The sequence below is a fragment of the Diceros bicornis genome, chromosome 21, assembly GCF_020826845.1.
Source record: "Diceros bicornis minor isolate mBicDic1 chromosome 21, mDicBic1.mat.cur, whole genome shotgun sequence".
Taxonomy (NCBI): domain Eukaryota; kingdom Metazoa; phylum Chordata; class Mammalia; order Perissodactyla; family Rhinocerotidae; genus Diceros; species Diceros bicornis.
Window position 1 is genome coordinate 16054255 of NC_080760.1, and position 22789 is coordinate 16077043.

Sequence of the window (22789 nt, forward strand, 5' to 3'; positions counted from 1 at the left end):
TGTTGTAGCTTTTTTTTTTCTTTAAGTTTTTCAGAAATATGTCCAGGCACAGTCGCTGCAACCTTTAATGCATAGTGGGGTTAACTCCAGGACTTTTCTTGTCACTCAGGATTTGACAATGTAATAGTTATTTGTGTCACTAAACCTTTTAGGCTGGAAGGTTTTGTACATTAGTAGCTGTTAAAGATCTTATTGCAAAAATTACTGTCACGATTATGGAAGCCCTAATTTAACCCATATTGATCATAATATGTTTTTGGCGTGGTCAAGAAGTTTTTTCTGATTCAAGTCGCTTTATAAAGCATATTTAAAGGCTGGCTTTAATCTCTCTGGAGTCATACTCCCTTATTAGTCCTGGTGAAATCTCTTTTGAGGATTTGTTTTTAGTGTTCTGGAAAGAAAATATAGGAAGACAATTGACATTGCTAAGTACTGAATTCTGGAGTCCTGTCTATGATCAAAATGTCCCCTGGCCCCACCAGCCAAGAGTGCAAAGGTGGTCTCATTACCATTAGTGCCCAGTTTTGCATCCTGTGACCCTTGCTTGAAGAGCCCAGGTCTCCAGACCTCCCTGCAATGTCCCCTCCAGGCAGTTCTTGGGCTTCCCAGTGCTGTCTCCTGTGTTCTTACTCTCAAGTTTGTTCATGATCACCTTTTTCTGTTTCCTTATTAGTATATCTGTAGATAATAAAAGTTTGAATACATCATCAGTGATGGTAAGGAACAGAGCCCTGTGCTTTACCATTTCTTTCTGAGGAGTGGTTTTGTGTAAAAAGGACTGGCACAAAATTCCTTCTTCTAGAGGTGTGGAGTTTTTCATATGTCAACCAGCTGTAACCTTTTGAAGGTTTAATGAAATCAGCAAATATAATCCTACGTACAAGAGTGGATGTGAATCAAGTCTATTATTGTTGAACAAATGGCATTAATTTCCAGTGCACATGTGGACCTGAGTTCTAAAATATTTGTTTGAAAAATGTCAAGCTGCTCATTGTTTTAGAATATTTGAGCAGCTTGCCAGTACACTCTTTTTAAATAATTGTACTTCTAAAAGGTTACAGTGTGTGCATATTTACTCTTCAACTTTAAAATTTTTTCCAGTGGCATGGGTAGTGGGGAAATACCTCGAATTCCTCTTTTTAATGAATTGCATTTCCTAGAGGGTATAAAAATTCTCCTTTGCTTTCGGCGGTAGTCTTAGACTGAGGGACTCACTTTCTACCACAGGGCTTGTCATTCTGTCACTTGTGGAGAAGTTCTCTTCAGTGCCCCTCAGAGGTTATAGAATTAGATTGCTTAAAGCTAATGGAGAAGCTAGTATCTCCTATGTCTAGTGTCAGCCCCCACTAGAAGGAAAGGGCTCAAGGGAGAATGAATGCTTGTTGAGTGCTCTAAGGTGCTGGAGATTAGACAATGATCAAGGCAGCCATGGGTCCTGCCCTCCTGGTGGTCATGGTTGCCGTTCAGCAGGGGTTAGTGTGGGCAGAGAGCACAGAAGTGTCCAAAGTGGGCATGGCGAGATCCAGGAGGATGTTGGGAAAAAATATAAAACTTAGGTTTATCTCATTTTACATTTCTATTGTTGGGGATGTTTCATAATACACACAGTATGTTGGTGTTGTGAAGCATTTTTAATAATATGCTTAATTATGTTGTACACACATACACAGATTTGCTTCAGGAATGTCTGTTCTGTTCCACTGATCTTAGCTGATACCTTTAAGAAAGATTGACAACTATATTTTAAAAATCTAATCTATCTAATCAGGAAATTGATTTAATCAGAACATTCCATAAATGATTTGATCAAACAAGTTTTTTTCTCAAGATGAAAGAGTACCCAGCAGCATGGTTATTTTTTGCACTTATATCCAGTTTAGCACCTCTTTCAAGTTAGATTTGAAATTGGAGGAACTTATAATACATTCTGTAGAATAGTCTGTTGTAGTGGTATGATATTCCATTTCTTACTAAAACACAAAACACAGCCCGCCTCGTTGCCTTGTTCACTCGTCCCCATTTCATCCTACTTGCCCTGTGTGAATTCTTCCTTCACTGCTTTCCACGTGCTCCTAAACTGCGTCCTCTTCTTGAGGAAGGTCTCCACACTATTAGTTTGCTTTCAGATTCCCCTGAGTTTGCTCCCTGCCCATCTCTCTTGACACTGTGAATTGTAGTCAGCCCAAGCGACTTCCAGGTAACTTGCCTTGAACAGCGGCAGCTCATTTTCTGCACTGCAGAGTCCTGGGGGCATGCTGACCAGTTGATGCTACCAATGCCACAGACTGCTCCCATCAGGGCTGCTTTCCAGTTGACTGTCAAAAGATATGTCTCTGCTTATATCCCCTCGTTGTCCAACTCCTCTTCCTTTTGGTCCTACCTCCAGTGCTCAGCTGGTCCCCAACTTTCCATGGCAGATAGATTTTTCAAAAAATGATCTTTCCCTTTTGGTTCCCTTCCATGGTACTTCTATGACAATCAGATGTTTGCATTAGTTTCCTTTCCAAAACAAAATTATTTGATGACTGTCTATGATTAGAAAAATAATTCTATAAAACCTCATTTTAGTTTGCTATATTGAATCTTTCCTGGGACTTCTATATCTAATATGTTGCATTTCACTACTTGAAAGGGAATTATTATCGTCATTTCCAGATGGATCTGTTTATGAGCGTTTAGTAATTTCCTTAGTTTCCTAAATCAGCGTGCCCATCTGTAATTCCTAAATTCAGATTAAACCAGTATTTCTGGTACCTCAAGTATTTCCTAAATGTGCCTCCCTGATTTCACTATTCTGCTTAATGCTAACAGGTTGTTGTAAAGAAAGACTTAAGTATAAAACTCATTCTGACCCCTAGGTCTTTGCACCAGCCGTTTCCTTTGGCTGGAGTTCTTTTTCCCAGATCTTCATGTGGCCAGCTTTTACCATTCAGGTTTCAACTCAAACTTGACTTTCTTGGAGAGGCCTCTTTCTGGCCACTGAGCCCCTCACCACTCTCTGACACAGCATTTGATTTTATTTTTTCAAAGCATCTGTCACTGTCTGGAGTTATCTTTGTTCACTTTGTCATCACCTGTCCTCCAACTAGTATGTAAGTTAAGAAGAACAGAGGCAAGAACAAAGTTCATTGCTCTATCCCCAGCACATACGTAAGTATGATATCTGGCATGTAGTAGTTTGATAAATGCTTGCTGAAAGCATGGATAAAACATTTTGGAAATGCTGGATATAATAAGGTTAAACAGGTTTCTCTAGAGTAGTATATACTGGTATAGCATTTTTCAAATATATTTGCCCAAGGATAGATAGATGATAGGTAGATAGATAGATACATAGATACATAGATACATAGATATAGATAGATGATAGATAGATAGATAGATAGATAGATAGATAGATAGATAGATAGATAGATAGATAGATGGGGAAGCATGGGAGGGATGGGGTATGCCCAGATTAACTTGAGATGCAGTGATTTACCGCAAGCATACAAGGACATATGGATGGCAGGTACATAATTTACTTTTTAGCCTTGTGGTAATTAGTGGTCCCTATACTTTTAAGACTGTATTATAGAGAAGGTTTAAAGAAGAACCAAGATGAACTCCAGAGTGTGCAGGAGACTTCTCCCTCCCCAGTTCCCCTCTCTGTGTGTGCCTAGCTTATCATCATCCAATGCAACTCACCCCTCTTAAGTAGGTTTTGGAGCCAAGCTGGATCAAAGATAAGCTTCTCTCATGTCTGATTATCTATGTTACTTTGACTTAGGAGCTGATTTTGGTATAATTGTTTGTAACCATGGAAGCAGAGCTGGTTTCTCTTGACATAATGGCACGAGCCCTAACAACTCTATGCAGAAAGAATTCCTGAGGCTCTTTCCTCAGGAGAAGCCTGTGGGCAAGGCAGGTACTTATTGCTTCAGGGCTCCTGTCTGGTACAGAAGGCAAAATGGGACATAGTCCTATATTTCTGTTTTATTGTTGTTGTTTTGGTTTCTTAGATTGTCAATATTTCATTGATAGGGCAATAGTGTATATATAAAATAGAAATAAGCAAACTGTGGTGCTTGGGTGCAGTGCTGTTAGGCTTCATAGATATGGGTAGTAAAGCAGGAGTACATGAGATAGTGTGCTCATTTTCTGGTCAACATAATTCTTTAATCTTTAGGCAACAGCTGGAGTCAATCATCCAAATGCCATATCTACATGAACAAATCTACAGAACCCTCCGTGTGTATAATCAGAATTGTTGTGGATTTTATTTTTTCATAGAGAATCACTAACTTATATTTCACATTTTGGACCAAACATAGGATATTATTTTTATATTTGCTTTTTCAAGAATGACTAATTCACCTTACAATGATATATTATATAGATTGACTGGAATCATAAGCCCACTTTTTACCTTTTTTGGCTGTTTGTTTTCTAATTTTATCTACTGAAATTAGAGGAATTTTTGCATAATATTTAATAATTTGTATAATAATATTACATTGTATTCATAAATAAGTTTGGTCTATAATTTACTTTATTGTACTATCCTTGTCTTGTTTTGGTATCAAGGTAATACCTTGATAAATGAGTTGGCTTAGTTTGAGGATTTTCTATTTCTTTAATTTGGATAAAACTCATCTGTAAAACCTCTTGAGTCTAGTGGCTTAGTTTGTGTGTGTGTGAGAAGGAGAGAGAGTACTTTGTGATTCTTGATTGGATTTCTTAATGGTTATTGATATTTCCGGATTTTCTATTTCTTCTTAAGTCAATTTTGGCAATTTTTCTTTTCTAGAAAATTAGTCCTTTGATCACCATAAGCATAATTTAAAAATTATTATACAATCTTTCCATAAAACCAATTTAATCTGGAGTAGAGTTTCTATTCTGGTTGTTGATTTTATTGACATTTTAACACTATACTTCATGTGTGTTGGAATTTGGGTTTACTGACTCATTTTGAGTAGGATGTTTTTAAATTCAGTTTGTATTGTTTTTTCTTCCTCTGAGCTCCCTGTTCTCTCTCACGGTTTCGTGATTGCTGTCACCTGGGCTTCAGCATTGCCAGTCCAGAAGCAGGTTTTATGATGTTGTATCAGCCGCCCTTGTCAATGGTGATAGTGAGGATCCCATATTCTGTTACAAAGCCGACGAGTGGCTGGATTCAGTGCCTGGTTCTGAATCATGTCTTTGTCCATTTCTCCTCCACAGGCTCAAACTTTATAAAGCTGTACTTCTTGGCATGTTTTTTTTTTTTGTTTTCACCCTCCTCTCACGAGCCCAACCGCCTTGCTTGCTTTCGCACAGTTGACCTGGCTTAGGTTCCCCTATCTCCAGTGAAGCGACTTTAGATAATGTCTGCCTATAAGAACAGAATGCCCATCAGTCAGTGCTGGCTTCTGGATCTGGAGCTCTGCAGGTCCCCTGGCTTCAGACCCGCTCACTGCCTTGTGATCCTAATCCATTTCTAGTCCACAGAGATGCTTATCTGGTTTTTGGAGCCAAACTGCAGCCTTTTGGTTTTCATTTTTTATATTGCATCTCTAATTGCCACATGTTCAGAACAGAGGAGGCTCATGAAGGTATGAATTTGCTGTACTGTGTTGACCAGAGTCTCATAATGAACTTTTAAGCATTACTTTATTTCTGGTCCTAATTTCTTGTCCATAGCTCTGTATGGTTCTGACCTTTGAAGAACACATTCAAGATTAATCTTTTTTTAATTTACTCATTGTTTATACTCATAGCTGAGAGAAAGGGAGTTACATCATACAGTAGTTGAGAGTAAACTTCTTTAATGAGTTTATGTGACTAAAATTGTAAGGCAAAGTAATTGGAAATTTTTTTAATTGTGCGTTGATCACAAAAAATAGTATCGTTTTCTTTAAGGGATTGAACTAGCTTAATTCTGAATCACATTTTATTACTAAACAGAAACAAATCAACTCAAATTGGGTTGTTGATTTTCTACTGTATTTCAAGTCTTGTGAGAAATACATGTGAAGGAAATAAAAAGATTTCTGCCATTAGGAGAGAATGTAGTGTTTCTCAGTCTAGCATTTCTCAGCTGAGGGGTGGGGATGGAAGGCATACTCCTCCCCTCTCCCCAGGAGAAGTGCATCAAGTGAGGAATGGGAGGCTTTTATTTTCAAACTCTGCACACTATCTCTCCTTCCTAGCCCCCTGCCACCAGGGGAGTGTATTCTTTGCCCCCAACTGCTTGAGAATTACCATCAGAGAGAGCCACTTTTATTAAGAACAGATACCATATCAATTGGGCATTCTGATAACAATAAAACATATAGTTAAATGCTAAGATGGATTAGGAAACTGAATGGACTGAACATCCACTGGGTACCAGGCAATGCATTAGGCCCTTTCCTTGCAGTTGCTGTTACATCAACACTGAGGGCAGTTGTTAAGATCCGTTTCTAGATACACAGAAATGGGAGCCTAGAGAGCCCAAGCAGCTTGCTGAAGCTTCCTTGTTAGTGGGAGAGGTAGACTGCAAATCCTGGCCTGTCTGCCCCTAAAGTCCGTGGTCTTAACTACTCTGTAGCAAGAAGAGGGACAAAGACAAGGTTGAAACATGCCCTACCTTATTGCAGTTTACTGAAGGAACATATGGAGATTAAAATTCATAAGTCATTAGAGTATAGAGTTGAAAGAGATAAAGCAACGCTCCTCTGACAGGTCATTTAGTTTTTCTTTGATCTTTAAACAATGCTACACTTAAATTTGTCCACAATAGCATAAAAAATTGACATCTGTCCTTTATCATTCACTCCCCATTCTCGGTGATCTTTATACCTTCTCCACAGAGATTATGCTCAAATGTGATGTCAGGATATGCTTTTTGTTCTCGACTTAGGCTTCTCATTTCTACATGAAATATGCCAGACTTTTGTTGCTTTATCCAAGGGTCTGTTCTGGACTCTTTCCCTATATTTTAGGCCCTCCTAGAAAGAAAACCATTGTGTGGCCAGTCTTGCCAGCTCTTGCCAGTAAATGCAATTGACAGTGGAATCCTTCATTAGATTAGCCATTTCCAGGACAAAACTCATCTCAGATGCATGGGAAGCATCAGTTCAAACACTTGAATTCATTTTCACCCAGTGCTACCTGGTTACCTAGTAACTCCGAGTTATTTAGAGAGGGCTGCGTGTTTGTGATTGCTTGAGCTATAACTTTTTTCCCCTTTGCAACCTATTATTGAAATGAAAATGTAACTTAGCTATTTCATGGCATATGGATGTTTTCGAATGGAATAAGTTCATGCTGTTTTAAATTAGGCTCACCAAACAACATTTTTAGAATGTTTGTCATATTTCTAAATAACATGTGCCTGTGATTGATACTCCTTCTAATTCAAACTGGCAGCACATAGTAACTTAAAGCTGTGCCTGAGGAAGCAGTCTGTATAAAATCTACTTGTGCTCTCCAACTTCCCAAGTGAGTCCTTCCTAGAGAGAATTGTTCGCAATGTTTGAGGTCACCTTAAAATAATCATTGTGTAATCAATAATGGCAACCATTTAAGGAGTTCCTGCTCTGTGCCAGGGACTATGACAGTGATGAACATGTTATGTCATCTTGTTTAATTCTCCCAACACACTTTAAAGGTGGCTTTGTATTATTATTCCTACTTTACAGATAGGGAGACAAACTTGAGAGAGGGTAAATAATTTGCCCATGTCAAGCTGATAGGGAAAAATTTTTGAAAAAACTCAGACTATGTGTTCAGGCAAAAAATAGCAGGTTAATTTTTAGTATAGTCAAGTAAAAGGTAATGCATTAGGGAAAAGCAATCAAAATAGGCTCTGCACTGTTTTTTATGAAGCAGGCAGAGGGAGATGATGGAAATAACCCATAGCTCTAGGTCGGAAGCGCTGGGTTCTATTTTCAGGCCCTGCCGCTTGGGCAAATCACTTTACTTCTTTGTGTAAAAGCAGAGTGTTGGCCATAATCTCCTAAGGTTATTGTAGCTATAATAGGGTGTGAATGTAGGAGCCTGAAAAGGAATCCAGAGTCATTGTAGGTTCCTTAATTTATATAGTTCTATGCAATTAAAGAGACCAAGTAAATTCTGGGAACTATCGGACAGGTTGTTATTATTTCTATATAATACTCAAAAAAATTATAGTATCTATACATTACAAGTTTGACTGCTACATCTCCAAAATCCAGTAGAACTACAGAAAGTTCAGAAGGAACTGTCAAAATGGTACGATGAGGCCATTATAATGAGTGTAGGAATCTTCACCCTGCAAAGAAAAAAAAAATGCCTCGTTTAGAAATGTCTACAAAGTCATGATTTTTATGCATTATGTACTTGAGAATCTTAGGGCAGATAAAGAAAAGTACCATGTGAGAGTGATTAACTAATGGAATTTTCTACCTATGTATGCTAAAAAGACAAAAAACTTTGAGAACATTTAAGCAAATGAAGAAATGACAGTCCATCATGGATTATCAAAGGAAACTAAAGATGTGGTGTTCACCCCTAAAGATTGGTATTGACAGTGATCGTAGTTATTACACCCTCCCACAGTGTGCGCCTAGGTTCCAGTGGAAGTTGATACAGCATGGCTCCAATCCAAGAAGGAAAATTTTAAGTCATAAAGAGTTCTTTTTAGTATGGCAAATTTCCTTAAGAATAAATATTACTAGAAATATAATTTTAAAATTTTATTTTGGGTCCAGTTGAAGAAAAAACATGATAATATAAATGTATAGTAGAAAAACAATACTAGTATCACCGGAAAACATTAAGAGTTCCTTCTCACTGAATAATGGCCAAGATAATCCCACTCTTCCTTTTAGAATCATAGAATCTTAGAGTGGACAGTGCCCTTGGAGATTAATTTGCTCAGTGCGTACCTCCCGCTTCCAATGCCCACTCCCACCTCAGGTCAAATATTCATTCTTTACTCAACAAATGTTCCTTGCACCTCTGCTTGAACACTGCCAGTATGTGGCAGCTTACCCCTCTGAGGAATGCTGTTCCCTTGCTGGACCTCTCAGATTTATTCTTCTGCTGAGCTGAAACCTACCTGCATATACCCTTCACTCGCTGCCTGGGTATACCTTCTGGACAAATTTACTCCTGTTGTATGTGAAGCATCTAGCCCTTTGAAGCCTTCTCTTGTCCAGGATAACATATTCAGTTACTCTTCAAACAATGCTATTTCCAGACACTATAAAATCCTGACAGCTCTTTCCTGACCACAGTCTGTTTTCCAGAAGGTCTCCTTCGGTATCTGGGTGGAAAAAAGTGTTTGATTAATTAAAGAGAGAGTATTACTTCACATAATCAGAACCCCATATTTCTATTAACAAACTCTAAAATTTTGTTAACTTTTTCCATAGCTGAGACACACTGTTAGCTCAATATGCTTTGGCTCACCTAAATTTTCTGGTTGTCCCCAGATGAACTGCTATCAACCCACCATCTCAAAGTGCAGTGTGAACCTTCATATTTATCCCTGCTGAATTATCTTATTGGCTATAAGCTAATATTTCTGCTTCAGGATATTTTAGAATCTTGATTATTTGGTCGAACATAGTAATGATTCATCTTATATTTTTATCATCTTAAAATTTATAAGCATGTCTTCAAGGTATTGATGGAAATGTTGAACAAGACTTACCAGGCCTGAATTAAGGTAAGCAAGTGCTAACATTAAGAATTTAGTGAGAAATATAATTTAGTGAGAATTGTACTTTGATGCTTGTATTTCTTTTAATCTTGCTCTAATTTTATAACCTATTAAAATATACTGTTTGTGCTAATAAATACAAGTCAAATTAATAAACACTTGTTTTTATTAGCATTTTTGTTTCTTCAGAAATTGCACAATTGAGGGGAAAGAGTTCACTTTCCTTCCTTCTTCCTTCCCTCCTTTTTTTATTCCTTCCATAATGTGACAATAATGTCACAATATCCATTGATGGAGAAAGTGAGCATTCTTTTATCATGATGTTCTTTTGTTTTAAGTAATTGCATTTTGGAGAGAGAAAAGCTGAACTATTCATTATCCTTTGTGGTCTCTGTTAAGTTCTGAAAATTACCTTGTATTCTCATTATGTTCTTTTTTTGATAGTCATTCCTCATGGACTCTCAGTCTCTAGGGCTAATGTTGTCCAGCAGGTCTGCCGTTACCAAACATTATGACATTCAAGCTCCTCCTGCCCCTTACCCTTGAAGTTTACTTTTAAGAGGACAGAAGATAAGTTTTCTATGCTGTGCAAAACATGACCATGCTTCAAGTTAGCTTTGGACTTAGAAGAAATCAATTTTTTTTTCTTTTGTGAGGAAGATCAGCCCTGAGCTAACATCCATGCCAATCCTCCTCCTCTTTTTCCCTTTTTCTCCCCAAAGCCCCAGTAGATAGTTGTATGTTATAGCTGCACATCCTTCTAGTTGTTGTATGTGGGACGCTGCCTCAGCATGGCCGGATAAGCGGTGCATTGGTGTGCGCCTGGGATCCGAACCCCGGGCTGCCAGTAGAGGAACATGCACATTTAACCGCTAAGCCACAGGGCTGGCCCCCGAAGAAATCACTTTTAAACTATTCTTTTTGAGTTGTTATGCACAAACATTATAAGGTTAATCAGCTTTTTAGCTATTAATGGCCTTTGATTCTTGTGAGACTAAAATTGCCACTTCTCTTCTTCATGCAGACGTGTTATTTGACTATGAATATTAAAGTTAAGCTTCAATTTATTATACTTTAAATGGAAGGGAAGAGTTTTTCGTTTGGGGTAAATATACATAATATACACTTTTCTCTGGCTCTCACAGCATTTATATTAGGTACAATACTAGTTAAGATGTGTGTTCTGGCTTTTTTTCCTAGGACAAGTAAATTCTAATAAAAATTAAGACAGAATAAGGTTTAATGGGCAAAATAGTATTCTTTCACACAAGGTTGCAAGAAAATAAAATGTTCAGTATTTGCAACATCCTCTTCCTAAAACAAAATATACCAATGGAAATTTGGCTTATTCCTCAAGACTGAACACAGAGATTATTAACTGACATGACCTGGCTTAGTATGTGAGGTCAAGTATAATGAGAGGATTAAAGACCAGGAAGTACTGTGTGTGGACGGCAAGCCTGCTGCTTGTGCAAACGTGGAGCCTTTCTTTCAAAGTAGGCTTGGTTCCTTGACACTCTGTCCTGAAACTAAAAATTAGATCTTGAAAAGTCCTCTATTGGGATGTCTGTAGCATTATTTGACTGTTTTTCGTTTAAGCTATAATTTTTGCATCAAAATTACAGTTGTCTTCAAGTGTTGACATCATAGGAAACCATGCAGCTAACCCAAAGTTCACTGCCAAGTCCTGGGACTTGGGATGGTTGACTTCTCACTCCCCGTTACCACTGTGGTCCAGGGACATGGCAGGCAAAAGCCAACAGAATAACTTGGATGTTTGAGGTAGAAATACTTTAGGTAACTTTTATTTAAACTACATGAATGGTCAGAATATGGCAAAACAATTTGTCTTAACTTTGTGCTATGAACCTCAGCAACCTGACACAAGCCTGGGTTCACATCGTGACCTGGGTTTACTTTCTGTTTTCTTCCTCTGCCTTTCCCAAAGCTGCTTTGCAATTGTCCCACCTTCTACTTTGTCTTCTACTTCACCTCCTCATTTTGTGCTGGTCATCATTTTGCTTCTCTCCCTCCCTCCCCTTCTCCCTCCCTCCCTCCTTCCTCCCTCTTTTTCTTCCTCCTTCCTTCCTTTGCTCCTTCCTTCCTTCTTTTCTTCTTTCCTTCTCTCCCTCCCTCCCTCCTTCTTTCGTTCTCTAATCATTCACAATCAAAATAACTAGAAATCTCCCATCCTCAAACCAAATTTCTTTCTATTAAGGAGAAACTATACAGAAGTAAATTTATATACTAATCCATGTTAATTTGGCTTCCCCTTATGGGAACCGGTGGTAAAGGAGGAATTATTGTATGGTCTCCCAGGGACTGTGCTTTTTAAAGTGACTCATTTGAATAGGTAAACTCTGGTCTGTTGTTTAGTTTTTTTTTTCTCATGGCTCATCAAATAGGTCCAGAACTGGAGGCTGCAGAATATTGTATAGACAGAAGCCTTCAGCTGATCTTGCAGATTAACTTCTATAGAGAATATTAAGAAGATCACAGAAGGTTAAATAATTGAGAAAGTTTCCATAATCAATACACAAACAAGCATCAAAAACAGTACTCTAAGCTGCATAGGCTTCTGGGATTTTAGAAACTATTAGGGACAAAGAAGAATCCTTTAGCTTGTAAAGCTAAATGTCAAAACAATAACTTAAAAAATATTTCTTTTGGTAGGAAACACCTAGGCCTCCATTTTCGATAATGAAAAATTGATGATATCTCTCTTAGCTTGTCTAAATTGAACCATGGAAGAGTCTGTAGAGGATCAAATGCTTCTATTCTTTTTTTTTCTTTTAATCCTACCATGCCTAATAAAAACATAGTGGTGAGTGAATGGTTGTAAGAAAAGCGAAGTTATAGCTGTGCCCTGTACCATAGTTGAATTTGACCATGAGAAAGATGATCATTATTGAGAAAAAAGTTGCCTAAACTCTGTCTCCCTTTCTTGCCCTGAGGAAGTTCAAACACAATGTTGTAGTTCAACTCTTCTACTCCTGCCATCCTCTCAAGTGAGACAACTTATCCCGTGATTGCTTAGGCCGAAGAAGGAATTCAGGAGCATAGTTCTTTCACTTAAAAGAATCCCATCTCCAGTTGCAACTAGTCATGACTTCTGGATGAAACCCAGTTGCCTCCATTTAATCAGAATGATTTTTTTCCATAGATATTCTCTGCTGTTCCCCTATCTGCAAATCAATGTTTAATCAATTACAGCCATTTCTTCCAAATACATTGCAATCATACTTAATAAATCTATCTAAGAGTTGGTTTTTGTGAGTCACAGATAAATTAGCTCTTCTTGTTTTATCCTCAGATATCAGTCCAGTAATGTGCTCAGAGAATTCAACCAGGAACAGGCATGATCTTCCTTTTATGAAGCCAATCTGAGTGCCCCACACAAGTAAGAGGGGACAGTCTGGGAGTGGAAACAGCTCCTTTCAGGAGCAGCTGTAGTGATGCGTGAGCATTTGGACAGATGGGCCATTTTCTTGTGAAAGAAATTTGTATCCCACAAGCTATTAACTCCCGACAGGTTCACTAAACAAAACTCAAAGATAAGAAATCAATTCAAGAGGAGCTCAGATGTTTGCGGTATTGTTTCTGAACACATTCTGTGTGTTAGGAGCCTAGCTTTATCCTGTAGACCACCTAGTCTGTTCGTTGGGGAGGACAATATTTGTTCAAACATAGTTCCTTTTGTCTGTGCTGGGCAATAGCCTGGTACATTCAGAAACTGCCCTCAGAAAGCCAAGGCTTTATCTCTGATAGGGATTATGAAAACATGGATTTCTTGAGATGTGCCTGCCCACCTGTGTTTAGATTCTAAGTTGTGGGAAGATCTTGGCAGCCAGAGTATCTAGAAGATGCTCAGGGAAAAGTCTGTTGAGGTTATAGAGACTTTTCAAAGGACAATTTCCCGCTTTAAAGTGGTTAGAATAGAATTCTTAAGAACTGTCATGGAATATTGAACTAGATGGAACCTTGAAAGATTCTCTTTTAGCTTTCCATCTAAGACCTAATAATGTATCCTATTTTAGAAATCCTCCAAGGAATGGAATTTTCTATAACCTTTCCCTAGTTAGCCATTTTTTAACTTCTACAGAAGCCTTCCATTAGAAAATTCTTGATTACTTATATGACCTAATGCTGACTGCTGTAGTCCAAACCTGGTTCCTTTGCTTTATCATCCGCTGTTCATATCCTCCACAGAGGGGCCTGTCATAGCTGAAGCCCATTATTAGATCACTTCTTGGCTTCTTCTCTGAGGCTAAATAATGGGAGGTTTTCCCTCCTCTTTTTGTAGGTCATATTTTTCAACTATTTAATGATTTTTGTTGTTGAAAATTTGATTGGGGATTTCCTGTGTCTGGAAATGCATTAGGCCTCAAACTTTGTAGCCCTAACACTCCTCCCACTACCTCTTAAAATACGCCAAATAAAATGAGACTAAGAGAATGAAGCAGCTGCAAACAAAACAAAACATCACAAAAACAAAAAATAAAACCACCAAGTCGTGGTATTTCTGGTTTTTGATTAAGCAAGACATTTGTAAAATGAAGCATGCTTCAAAGTTAAGTGGGGTCGTGGTATTTCTGGTTTTTGATTAAGCAAGACTTTTGTAAAATGAAGCATGCTTCAAAGTTAAGTGGGCATCTCATTTATTGAGGATTGATCATCAAGAATTTGGTCAGGTTTAGATAAATACCTATACAACTCACAATTTAAAATACAGAATGTTAAAAGCTAGGCACACCATGAAGATAAGTATGACCCAACAGTGGCCCTTTCTTAGTATATCTGCTACATATGTAATGCCTAGTTACCATGGGTACTTGGAGACTATTGAGCCATTATTGCAATAGTTTTCAATGTTCTGCCAGATACAATTATTTCAGATTTTTACAATTATATTTGATCTCTAATTGGTTTTTAGGTGGCATGCTGTGTTTTTCAGGTTTTCCTATCAAGATTATGATTGTAATTAAATGTAGATATTTTCAGTTTTTTTCTTTGCTTTGCAATAGTTGAAATAAGATGAGATATATCTGATCTTTAATGTCTGTTTGAATTCACTTATAAAACTGTCTGAGCTCCATGTCTTTCAAAGATATATCTTTGATAACTTTTGCTATTGTTTAATATAGCACGCATGCAAAAGACTTTATTTAACATGTATATGCAATCCAAAGAACAATAATGAAAGGATTATACACGTTCTCATTACTCAATTTCAGAGACAGAACATGACCAGTGCCTTAGAAGCTCTCTGTGTGCCACTGTCTGACCAGCTCTTCCTCTCTGCCTCAACCCCCATCTGATATAAACACTATCCTAATTTTGGTTTACCATTACTTTGCTTTTCATCGTGATTTTACCATCTTTGTATGCATTGCTAAAGATTTTATTATTTAGTTCAACAGAATTTTGCAATTTAGATTATGGAATCAGACTCTTCTATTTCTTTTGTGATTTTCTTTTTTGTTTTTGCTTTTTGTTCCGTATTTTTGTTTTGACATTCATTTATATTGACATACGTAGCTGTAGGTCATTTCGCTACTTTATAATATTCCACTGTATGAGTATACTACAATTTATTTTTCCATTCTACTGTTGATGGACATTTGGGTTGGTCCTAGTTTGAGGCCTTGTGATTGCTTCTGTATGACCACTTTGCTACATGTCCCCAAGAACTCAAGTGCCAGAATTCCTCTAATATATGTACCTAAAGTGGAATTATTGGATTGTGAGATGTACATATGTTTAACTTAAAAGGATATCCCCAATTGTTTTCCTAAATGATTTGAACAATTTCCTGCTCCACCAGCAGTAGATGAGAATTCCTGTTGCTCAGTATACTTGCCAGGATTTCACGTTGTCAAATTTAAAACTTTTTACCAATTAGATAAGTGCAAAGTGGTATCTTCTTGGGGATTTAATTTATATTCCCTTGATCAATAATGAGTTTGGTCATCTTTTCAAATCCTTGATATCCACTCATAATTTCTTCTCTGTAAAATGCCTATTTGTGTCTTTTTTCCATTTGCCTTTTGAGTTGCCTGTCTTTTTCTTGTTGATTGTTGATTCTTGTAGAAATTCTTTATATATTTTGAATATAAACCATTTTTGTTATATATATTATAAATATCTTCTCACAACTTGTAGCAACTCCTCTCGTTCTATGATTTCTCTTGATGAACATAAAGGCTTCATTTTCTTATAGTTGGATTAGTGCATCAATTCCCTCATGCTTTGCATTTTTTATATCTTGTTTAAGAAATCTACCCCTCCCTCCAAAGGCAAAGATGTTTCTCTTTTTCTTACAAAAGTTTTAATTTTTGAATTCATTTAAGTATTTATTCCATCTATAAATAATTATATGTATTTTTTATTTTTAGCATTTCCATTTGACTTCTTAAATATAGTTTCCATCTCTCTGATGAAATTCCCCATCTTTTCCAGTAGATCTTTTAATGTATTAATCATAGTTTTTTAAAAGTCCTTGTCTGATAGTTTAAACATCTGGACTATATTTGGGTCTGGTTCTATTGAATACTGTATTTCCTGACAATGGATCTTTTTATTTCTTGTTCGTTTTATATCTCATAAGTTTTGATTGGACACTGGATATCATATGTAAGCGAACAGTAGAGCCTGAGGGGAATAGTATTTGTGTCCAAAAATGAGAAGGCCCCTTCTTTTGTCAAGCCGTTGGTGTGAGGGTGGTTGAGGCCATCTATTCATAGCTGACCTAAGTTTGGATTTTGTTGTTTCTAGTCATACCTTTGGTGCTCACATACTTCAGATGTCTTTAGCAGTAGGCTGCTGCTACTCTGTTTTTAGTATAGGTTGGGTTGCTGGAGGAGTTTTCTCAGTGTCTTGCCTCACCGTCAGTGTTCAGCGGGCTGTGTATGTCTGCACCACAGAAGGTGTCTCCCTTTGTGCTCTTGTCCTTCCTTTCGCTGTCACTGCTCTGGTTGTTCCTCACTAGAGGCTCCTGGTGGGGACGGGGTGATTTCTTGGTTCTCCATCCCTCAGTCTTAGCCAGGCTCTGTGCACCTGAGCTCAAGGGTGAGGCTTTCTCGACATTTTTGCTCCTCCTCCTGTGGAAGCCCGACTCTGCCATGTGTCGGGGGAGCGAGTGTCCTGCCTCTCCCCCAGTGGCAGCAGAGCTCTGCTTTATATCACACAGGATTCTGGGCATGAGTGGGTTTCCAGCCCTCCCCCAGAGACATATGTGTTTTTCCTCGTGTCAGTGCAGAGTGGGAGTGCAATTTTCTACTCCTTTCCCTGTAGCCGCTGACCTTTGCCCAGGACTGCCCTGGACGGTGTTCCACCTCTCCCCCAGGGGCAGCTGACTTCTGCTTCATATGAAGAAGGTTCCCGGAAGCAGGAAATTGCTTGCCTGCCTCCCAGCAGCATCCAGTCATCATCTGCACTCCTGTACCGCTGAGGCGGGCTCTCTCCAGGCTTCTGCCCTGCTCCCAATATTTCTTGTGAGCACCTGATGAAGGCCTGTGGAAAAGATCTGGAAAATGGGTTTCTAATGCCCTTCTGTGAGGGGTTCCCAGGGATCCTAAACTCTCATGTTAACCCACATTTGCCCTTTAAAAATGTGTTAACATTTTAGTTGTTTTCTTCATTCCTGCTTTTGTGACTGTCAGCTCTTCCGTTTGTCACTGCCAAAGGACAGTTCATATGTCCCATCTCTCCTTGAAGGGGCTTATTATCCTCTGGAATTCAGTTCCTTTGGATGAACTGCAATCTCAGGTCTCTGATGGGCCTAAAAAATGTTATTATTTCACAAATTTTCCATTGTTCTCTCATTGTTACGGTGGGGGCAGCATTTTCCTGTGGCTCTCTACGTCTTAAGAGTTAGCAAACCGATTTTTCCTCTCCCTGCCACCACCACTCTCTGTTCTCTTTCTCTGCCTTGTTTTTCTTTATATAGCACTTAAAACTATCATTATATTATTTTATTTATTGTCCATCTTCCTCATCAGAATGTAAATTCCAGTAAGGCAGAATATTTGCTGGTTTGGTCATTGCTGTGTCTCTAGCACACAGTGGGAACTCTAAAATTGTTGAATAAGTGCATGTATGCATGCCAGAGATCATGACATTTTATTCAGTATCTTGTATTAGCTCGTTTCATAAGACTGCACTTCCTCTGAGGCTCTTCTCTCCCCCTTGTTCTGCCGTATTTTTCATATGTCCCATTTTGATTATGTGCTTGTTCGTTTTAATCAGGCAAATCTGTTTGCACTCCGTATCTCTGTGTGCAGTGATAACAAAGAAGCAAGGGGCTTGTCCTTGGGGCTGCTCTCTGTCTTCCCTTTAGTCTGTCTCCTCTCTCAGACCCACAGCTGGCCTACAGGTGCTTGTGTACCACTGCCAGTCTAATCTTTCATCCTAGGAGGTTTTCACCCAGTGCGTTTCTACCCTACTGTGTGTAGGAGCTTCTTCCCTTCCTTCCAAGGCCTGAGTCTTTGGTAGTTAGGGCTAATGTGTGCCTGACAAACAACAAACTCGACATTTCTTTTTTTTTTTTTTTGGGAGGAGGACTAGCCCTGAGCTAACATCTGATGCCAGTCCTCCCCTTTTTTCTTGAGGAAGATTGGCCCTCAGCTAACATCCGTGCCCATCTTCCTCTACTTTATATGGGACGCTGCCACAGCATAGCTTAACAAGCAGTGCATTGGTGTGCGCCTGGGACCCAAACCTGCGAACCCCGAGCTGCCGCAGCGGAGCGTGCACACTCAACTGCTTGCACCACCGGGCCGGCCCCCAAACTCGACATTTCTGAGCATTACAGTTCCCATTCTGCATTCCTAGTTGTTTTGTTGTGGCTGCTATTGCTGTTGCTGTTGTTTTAATAATTTTTATTTACCGCATTTGGAAAAGGAAGTTGGAGGGTGGGGAATTGGTCAGTGCTCTGCCTCAGGGAGCAGCACACGAGGAGGGTGGATGAGTGGGTGCCCCACTTCTCTGTTGGTTCTAGGCCACGTTATTGCTCCAGGAGCTCCACATCTGGCAACAGAGGCAGTGAAGGGACTGTGCATTTTCCTGTCTTTTGTCAGGTGATTCTTTTTCGTGAAACTGGAGTTTACTATGTCTCTGTGTAGTCTGTTTTTGTTTTGTTTACTTAAATCAGATCCAAATGTGTTATAATTAATGTTCATTTCTGCCTGACCCTGACTGAAGGCATAATGAGTTTGTCATGTTTTGCTGGGTTATCCTTTGTGAGGCTGCATTAAGGCATGGCAGCCAGATCCCATGTTGAATGAGACCCCATGCACTGCTGTTTTCTAAGTAAATGTAGGAACTCTTATGATTAGGAAAATTCAGGTTCACTAAAAATGCTACTGAATTAGAAGTAGCTTTTTGTCATCACCTAGTTTTAAAATCAATTAATATTGAAATTACAGCTACTATTTCATGGTGGCCCCCCAATATATTTAATGATTTTTTAAAAAAAAAAATTAAAACAAGGTCTGATAATACAAATGGTTTATAATCATTCTTCCATAGCATTGTGCCAAAAACCTTATCCTATGGGAAATCATTTAGTTTACTATCATGCAAAACCGTTTTTCCCATCTTTTTTTTCTGGTGAGGAAGATCAGCCCTGAGCTAACATCTGTTGCCAGTCTTCCTCTTTGTTGCTGAGGAAGATTAGCCCTGAGCTAACATCTGTGCCCATCTTCTTCCATTTTGTACGTGGGACGCTGCCACAGCATGGCTTGATGAGTGGTGCATAGGTCCGTGCCCGGGAGCTGAACCTGCAAACCCCGGGGCCGCCAAAGTGGAGCACGGGAACTTAACCACTAGGCCACTGGGCTGGCCCCATTTTTCCTGTCTTTTAACTATTAGTTTAAGTAATAATTCTGTATTGGAGGAGGGTGGTATTTCAGAAAACATAAAGAAGTATGATGGAAAAACAACCTCAATTATTCTGAAGGAAGTCTGAAGGATAAAATAATAGCTACCTTGTTTTAGTTACTCTTATATGTTATCTGAGAAAAAGTTCATTAAAACACATTTTGACACTTTTTATCCACTGGAACTTGAACTTCATTGGGAAAATGGTTCTGAGGGTGGTGAGAATGTTGACTAATGGGCGTGTTCATCACACATGGGATTACACCACTTTTTGAATCAGAATTTCCTGCTATTGCAACATATTTTTTTCTTTATTCTTTTTTTTTTTCCTTAGAAACAATCCATTTGGGTTCGTTATGTCGCCATTTGTTAGTCTGGGGCATTGTATTTGTTTGTGACTACAAGGGAGTCATAGTAGGCTGCGTCTGTCTGTGTATACAGAATCAATGGGAGATCCTGCAGCTGCTCAGGGAAGCAGACAGTGCAAGGGGTCACCTTGATATTTCAAACCCAAAATCCTGCTTTCCCAAAGACATGCAGTACTTTCATTTTAATCATCGAGAAGATTTATTCAACTTTGGTTTGCTTACTACATGCTGTACATAGATGTCAATCTGTTGTATTCTTTTTTAAACTTTTTATCGAAGTGTAATATTCTCAGAGAAAGTGCACAAACTCTAAGTGTATAACAAGATGAACTTCTACAAACTGAGCACACCTGTGTAACCAGTACCCAAATCAGGAAACAGAACATGACCAGCACCTCAGAAGCTCTCTTTGTGGCCCCTTCTGGTCACTAACCCTCCTCACCATGGGAAACCACTCTCCTGTTTTGCTCATTTTTATATTTTATATAAATGGAATTATACCCAATGTATTATTTTGTGTCTGGCTTCTTTCATTCTTCATTATATTTATGAGATTTACATTTATCATGTACTGTGTTTGTTGATTCTTAACTGCTGTGCAGTGTTCCATTGATCAATATAACATAATTTATTTGTTCTTCTGTTGACAGGCATGTGAATGGTTTCGTTTTTTTGGGGTGGGATGGGGGCTGTTATGAATATGCAATGAACATTCTGGTACATCTCTTTTGGTGAAAGAGATACATATACAAACACATTCCTGTTGTATATACAGCTAGGAGTGGGATTGCTGGGTCATAGGGTGTGCATTTGTTCAGATTTAGTAGATAAGCAAGTTTTCCAGAGTGGTTGTAAATACTATACTCACACCAGCAATGTATGAGAGTTCCAGTTACTACACCTCCTCACCAATATTTGGCATTTTCTGCCTTTTTCATTTTAGCCATTCCAGTGGGTATGTGTTGAATGTGGTTAATTTATATTTCCTTGATGATAATGAACCTGAGCATCTTTTAATATGATTATTAGTAATTTGTGTATCTATTTTTGTGAATTGTCTGTTCAGTTGACTGTTTTGCTCATTTTTCTGTCAATTGACTCTCTTTTTTGTTACTCTTTCGTAGGAATTCTTTACATAATCTGGATATGGGTCTTTTGTTGCATATATGTATTATAAATATTTTCTCTTCCTCTATGGGTTGATTTTTTACTCTTGTAATAGGGTCTTTTGATATGCAAATATTCAAAAAGTCCAGTTTATTTTTTTTCTTTTATGGTTTGCCCTTTTTGTGTCCACTTTAAGAAATCTTTGCCTACTCCAGGTTGACAGAGCTGTTCTATGCTTTCCTCTAACATCTTTATTTAGATTTAAAATTCATCCAATTTGATATTCATACATTGTATGATATAGAGATCAAGATACAGTTTTTCCAAGATACAATTTTCCATATCCTATTAATCTAGTATCATTTTACTTGGTTTTTAGCTTGTTTAAAATGTGTCCATAAAATTTGGTTCTATGAAATATTTTTTATATTTTCCTGGAAAGAATTACTAATGATTCTTGAAAAAAAATTAAGCCTATGGTGATTTAAAATTTATAATACAATCTACAGATTTATTTAACACTAATGTAAATTGAAATCTTTCAATATCAGAAAGATTTATAGTGCACAAATCATAATCATTTTTTTAAAAAATAAATAACTGTTCTCATTTTTTCATTTGAATTCAATTCAACACATGTTTATTATATGTCTGCTAGAATTTGGGACAGTTGAGAATGTGGTTGAAGTTTTGAGCTCCATTTTTATGTCATTTAGGTTTTAAGCCATATAATAAAGTTATCAAACATCTGTCAGTAATAAACCATCTTTCTTTAGTATTCAAAATTATATTAATATAGAGAAGTATGAGGTGAGAACTTTTACTACTGTTAGGATGACTTTACACCTCTTGTTTAATGCCTCTATTCTAAGTTTCTACTAGGAATTACATAGATCTTTTAAAACATAGAAATAGAAAAGAAAATGTAAAAGTATCATTTCTGTATTTGGAATGCCTGTGAATGCTTCCTCTTTGATGTCATTTCTGCTTTTGTTTTGTTTTGTTTTTTTGTTATTTTTTCTAGGTTGTACTGGTCAGTGGACATCTGGACAGCTGGGATGTTGGGCAGGGTGCCATGGATGATGGTGGTGGAGCCTTTATTTCATGGGAAGCACTCTCGCTTGTTAAAGACCTTGGTAAATATTTAGAAAGTTGTTAATCAATGTGTGAGGGTCTCAGTAGTGACATGTTTAACTCGACACACAAAATACTCAACAGATTAGTTAATGTGATATGTTCAAAGATCCCCCTGAGGTCTATATGTTTTTTTGTCAGTTGATTCCCAGAAAAGAACTAATTTGTCTCCTTAAAGAAAAAAATTTTTATTCAAGTGTAGACCAGACATCCAAAGTATCAAATATGATCAGCCACTGGGGAAAATGAACAAGCAAATAAAACTAGCAAATGCAACCACATCAGCTAGAGACTGTGGAAGGAAACCATGACCAAGTGCAAAGAAAAACTGGCAGCCCCGCCTGCTCCCTTTTCTTGTTCATCTTAAAGACATCATCAGGCTGTTAGGATGGCTTTTCTGCAGTAGTCTTTGCATGAGAGAAGTCAAAGAGAGCAACATAGGACTGAAGGAATGATTCCTTTAGTCACAATAAAGAATCCAGGCTGAAAAATTGGACCTTCCAGGTAAACCTAGCTGTGGGAAAGACGGACAGGCATAAAAAGGAAGGGCTAATAGTGAAAGCAGTTTATTTTGATGACCCTATTTGCAGACAGAAGACATGTATTTCTTCTTTGTGTGCTGGTCAAAAAGGTGGATTTTGAGTGAGGT

The 22789-nt window shown here is 38.1% G+C and overlaps 1 protein-coding gene across 1 annotated transcript in view; it reads left to right on the plus strand.

Annotated features, from left to right (window-relative positions):
* CPQ (carboxypeptidase Q) overlaps nt 1–22789 on the plus strand; it is a 465359-nt gene that overhangs the window by 289554 nt on the left and 153016 nt on the right. The window contains exon 5 of the mRNA XM_058564673.1: nt 22031–22142. Within this exon, the coding sequence (XP_058420656.1) occupies nt 22031–22142 (112 nt within the window). The remainder of the gene's footprint in view (nt 1–22030; nt 22143–22789) is intronic.